Source organism: Orycteropus afer, unplaced genomic scaffold (genome assembly GCF_000298275.1).
Source record: "Orycteropus afer afer isolate SDZICR_OR568_19922 unplaced genomic scaffold, OryAfe1.0 scaffold00031, whole genome shotgun sequence".
Taxonomy (NCBI): Eukaryota; Metazoa; Chordata; class Mammalia; order Tubulidentata; family Orycteropodidae; genus Orycteropus; species Orycteropus afer.
The window spans coordinates 1,462,311-1,467,792 of record NW_006921618.1 but is presented as its reverse complement, the minus strand read 5'-3'; the positions used below and the strand labels follow the sequence as shown (position 1 = coordinate 1,467,792).

Genomic DNA, 5,482 nt, shown 5'->3' with positions numbered 1-5,482 from the left:
AGCCAGAATGCTCCTTGGAAGCAAGAATGGCCAGACTTCATCTCACCTATTTTGGTCATGTTGTCAGAAGGGACCATTCCTTGGAGAAGGATGTCATGCTTGGTAGGGTGGAGGGTCGACGAAAGAGGGGGAGGCCTTCAACGAGATGGATTGACATGGTGGCTGCGAGATGGGCTCAAGTATAGCAAGGATCATGGAGCTGGCGTGGGATCGGGCAGTGTTTTGTTCTGCTGTGTATGGGGTCACTACGAGTTGGAAACTACTCAACGGCACCTAACAACAACAACAAATACATTCTTAACTTTGACAGTTCATTATTACCTTGAGCTTGAGTGTAAACTTAAATTTATGCTTTCTTATTTGTAAACTGGGATGAATATCACTTTTTTTCCAGTGTGCATATGAGGATTAAATGTGACACGCAACCCCATTTTAAAGCACTTACCACAATGCCGGGAGAGGTGTTGATGGCTGCTGTTGTTATTCATACCCCTGATTAGTATGACAGTGACATCAATTATAAAATTTTAAAGTCAAACCTTGTATTTCAATAGCAGTTTCTAGTATTCAGTGTGACTTCTCAGCCCTCATTTTAGTTCATTCTCAACCCCAAATCTCTGAATAGAGGAGTACTACCCTACTTTCATACCTGACAGATTAAGCAACAGGCCCAAAAGAGTTCAGCTAATGACAGGGCCAACCTGTAACTCAAATTTGACTCCAACTCCCTGGGGCCTGCACCATGCTGGTTCTGAGCTGCTCCACTAACCAGTCATCATTCTTGATCCCACATCTTCTCCTGGGGATTGATGATGGCCTGCATTTGGGAATAAAGTTGTAGTGGAGAGAAAATGACTCATGTGGTCAAAGACAAAGTGAGTTGGATCCTGGCTCCCAGTTTTCCACCTGCCCTTGAATTATTAGGGTTCCATGGGCTTCAGTCCTCAGCTCACTTCATGTGTTACTGTGTTCCAGCTCTTAAGATTGTGGAGCCATGAGCCCCTTTCACAAACTGATGGGGCACAGCCATATAACAGCAGCTGAGAGCCCACTTATAAAAAAAAAAGAAAAAGTTTGCTAAATAAATGGGACGTTATAGGCACTTTCTCTGTATCAGTCAGGACAAGTAAAACAGCTGCTGTAACAAACAAACAAAAAAATCTCAACAGCTGAACAAAATAGATTCTAGTCCATGTCCCAGTCCAGCACAGGTTGGCAGGTTGGGTGAAGGATGGCGAGGGGGCTGGTTCCACCCAGTCATTTGGGCCCTTCCATCCAGGAGTTCCTGCCAGATGTAAGCTTCTGAGGCCGCTACTGGATATTCTGCATCCCACAGGCCGATTATACATATTTTAGAGGCCCAGTGAATTGACCTGAACTCAGTCATGTGACCCTACCTACTTAACTGCTGGGGGACTGGGAAGTGTTGTCTCGCAGTGCCCCGAGTATGGAGAGGACAGTTACTGGAGGTCCCAACTGGTCTCCATCTCAGTCTACTCCATCTAAAATAGCCACCCCTTCCACCACCACCCCCACATCACATTATCTTTGTATATGTGATTCATTTCATTCTTCATTATCTGAAATATATGGATGTATTGTCTATGTTCCCACCAAAAAAAAAAAAAAAAATCCATTGCCATTGAGGCAATTCTAATACATAATGACCCTATAGGTCAGAGTAGAACTACCCCATAGGGTTTCCAAGGCTGTAAATCTTTATGGAAGTAGACGGCCTCATCTTTCTACCAGAGGACAGCTGGTAGGTTCAAACCATCAACCTTTTGGTTAGCAGTCCAATGCTTTAACCACAGCATCACCAGTAGTCCTATGTCCACACAGTAGACTGTAATTTCCTTGACAACAGAAGCTTTGTGTATCTTTTCCACCCAAAGTTCTGACCCTAACATAATGTCTGGCATATAGTGTATTCTCAAGTATTTATTGAGTAAATATTAAACTAACAGGAACATTAACAGCGTGTTAGGATATCGAGAACAAATGGTAAGTCCTTGGGTGAGGCAAACAGCTAATGGTCTTCGCTATTAACTGAAAGGTTGGACATTCGAGTCCACCCAGAGGCACCTCAGAAGAGAGGTCTGGTGATCTAATTCTAAAAAAACAGCACTGAAAACTCTACGGAGCACAGTTCTACTCTGACACACATGAGTCAGAGTTGATGCAATGGCAACTGGTGGTTAGAATGAATGGCGAGAACAGGGCAGCGGAAGAACAGGAGGCTTCAGGTCTCTAACTATTCTGCCCAGTGGTAACCACTCTTCAGATCTGCCCTAGCTTCCTCACTGCTCTCTTTCCTACTCGTACTTCCTGGATCCTAATAAAGGCATCATGCTGGGTCTAGTAGGGGCGCTTCACCCTCCCCCATCCATCACAGGAGCCAAAAGTGGTTTAAAACAACTTATTTATTTGCATGTATAAAACAAGGCCCTGGCCACGGGTGAGAAAAGCTCAGACTCACCTGTGCCAATTCTTCCCTGGCCAGAAAGGACCTGTAGGGCTAAAACCTCACCTCTCTTCATCCTACCCTCCCCATCCCCTAGTCAAAAATAATTGAGAATCCTAGCAAATGGTCCCAGTTAAAACCTACTCAACCAAGAAGAATATGACAACTTTAAGGAGATGTTGGTTAAAAAAAAATAAATGGCTATGGCATAAAGCAGTGAAAGAGGGTCAGTGAAAAAGAGGAAGACCCTGAACAAGGCAGATTGATAAAATAACTTTAATGGGCTCCATCCCAGCCCTGATTGTAAGGATGGTCCAAGACTGGGCAGTGTTTTGTACTACTGTGCATGGGGTCTCTGTGAGTTGGAATGCACTCAATGCCACCTAACAACAACATTGGATCTGAAGCTGGCAGATGGCAACTCCCACCCCAATGACAGACCATCCTTAGCAAACTGCCCCCTCTAGGGCTTCCAGGGATAATACCCTGCTCCCAGGGGTTGGGTGCCACTTTGGAAACAAGATAAAAACTCTAGAACCTAAAACTTCATGACCTCAGAATTCCAAAACCAGCTAACCTCATGTTCTCTACCACCACCAAACCCTTTTGCTAAAATCCATCCACCTCTGCCCCTCTAAGCCAATTCACAGGAACAAATCAACAAGTCACAGCCTCAGGCTTTCATCATATTCCTCTCTGGTCATCCACTGGGACCTGTAACTAGAAAGATGAGCCACTACAGATGCTCCTAGCCAGACGCTAAAGTTGCGACCGGAACCAACCCAGACCGTGGGCTTAGTGCACGAAAAGTGATCAGTGGTCAGCTCCTTGTACAAGCGGTTGGTGAAACCAGGGTATAGGGTGTTCCCCCCACAGGCCATCACATGGGACATCAGCAACGGGTGAATCGAGGTGTCACAGGTCTCCATAGCTTCCATGAAGGCCTGAGAGATGCTGGGCCCTGGCAGGTCATACACCTGGGGACTGAAGAACATCTCAGGAGCAAGCCGCTGCATGGGTGTCAGCTCCACTGGGGTGCCGTCGGGGAGCAGGTAGCTGTTGCTCTCGTCAGAGCCACTGGGCAGGCTCTGACAAAGATCCAGCGACTCTGCCAAATTCTGTGGCACATAGCACTTGCTCATCTGTGTCGTGGCGACCGTCTCCAGCTGAAACAGGTTGTGTTGGTCACACTCTTCCTTAAAGAGGCTCTTAAAGAGATAGGCAGAGAGATCCTGGCCAGCAAACTCTACTGTCTTACAGCTTGAGGGCAACGGGAGACCCAGGTGGAAAGGCTTCACACGGGTCAGGCCATATCCAGAATCAACCACCACGCCGGTCAGGAGGCCAGAGGAATACAGTGACATCTCCAGCTGGTCAGCCAGGAGGACAGAGGGAACATCCAGGAGTTCGAACATAATCTGCAAGAAGAGAGACATGCTCAGTGCATTTTCACCGGGGACCCACTTCTGTTTCCCTGAGACGCTACGACACACTCAGCTCTCAAAATGGACGACAGCATGGACCGCTGTTCTAGGAGACCCACAGGATATCCCCAGGACGGTGGTTCTGGGGACCCTGGAGCTCATGCTATGCAGATAAACGGGTACTCTAGAGTTAGTGACAGCACTGGATCTGTGCTCAGAGCTTGTTTGATGGTGGCAGCTCAGAAGACCATGTTGGTGGGAAGAGCAGTCAGGCTGCAAGAAGTATACAGGTCTGCAGCCTGAATCATCCCTTTAGAAGAAAGAAGAGAAGAGAGATTATCTGGCTCTGTATATTGACTGCTGCCTCTGAAAATGTGGGGGTAGAAAGAAAGAAATGCACTCACTGCCTGCTAGGGGAAACTTTCTTTTTCTTTTCTTTTTAATAATAACTTTTCCAAATTTCAAGGCAAAACTGGATTCCAATATTCAGAGTTTGGCAAAATCCCTGGGCTGACTTTTCCCCCCTGGCCCATCACCTTCTGGATCTGACCCCCTATTGTCCCCGAGTCACTTCAACTCATGACGACCCGTGTGTTACACCGGGGAACTGCCCCACAGGGTTTTCTTGGCTGCAATTGTGATGGAGGCAGATTGCCGGGTCTTTCTTCCAGGGAGCCACTGGGTGGGTTCAAATCACCAATCTTTTTAGGTTGGTAGTCAAGTGCAAACTATTGGCACCACCCAAAGGACCCTTTAGATCTTTACAGTGCCCCCAGTTCCTCACCTCTGCCAGAGCTTGGAATCTATGGGTGCAGAAAGGCTGCAACTATGTCCACTATTCGGTGGCCCTTGGCCATTTACATGCCTCTTTAGGCCCCAGCAGGCCTATCTTGCCCTCTCAGTGGAAGGAGATATTCTCCATCCCCATTCTCAGAATACCACAAACACACATACCCCATCCATTTCCCACACATCAGCCAAGGTCATCTTTTTTTTTTTTCTCCTTCTAGTCCTTTAATAATTTCATTTTTTAAAATACATTTTATTGAAATATAATTTATGTTTAGTGAAAAACACATAACTAAAGTAACATGAGTCAATGCTTTTTTTTTTGCAGTGTTTCCTCCTCTTACCTCCCACTCCTGGCAACCAACAAAGAAAGCTTCCCTCCATATATAACCCTTCCCTTGACCCTCCACAACAACGAACTAATACTTTATTTGTCCTTCTGTGATTGACTTACTTCATTCAGCATAATGTCCTCCAAGTTCATCCATATTATGCGGTGTTTTGCAGACTCTACATTATTCTTTAGTGCTGCATAGGATTCCACTATGTGCAGGTACCATAGTTTATTCATCCACTCTTCTGCTATAAATCTTAGAGATAAGTCCCTTGCCAGATATGTAATTAATGGCAAATATGAATTTGTTGGAGGAAGTGCACCAGATGAAACACACACGAATCTGACTGACTACATCTGTGGCAAGAGGCAGTGGAAAAGCTCAATATCAATATCTTCAGCCAAAACCAGGCCAGGAGCTGATTGTGGAACAGACTATCAACTGCTCATATGCAAGTGCAACTTGAAGTT

General features: G+C 46.0%; 1 protein-coding gene across 1 annotated transcript in view; it reads right to left on the bottom strand.

The window, feature by feature from the left end:
• Nucleotides 1-3,129: 3,129 nt before the first annotated feature.
• Nucleotides 3,130-5,482, bottom strand: part of ACTL8 (actin like 8) — a 31,721-nt gene continuing 29,368 nt past the window's right edge. Inside the window, exon 2 of the mRNA XM_007935631.1 lies at nt 3,130-3,882. Coding sequence (XP_007933822.1) covers nt 3,130-3,882 — 753 coding nt within the window. The remainder of the gene's footprint in view (nt 3,883-5,482) is intronic.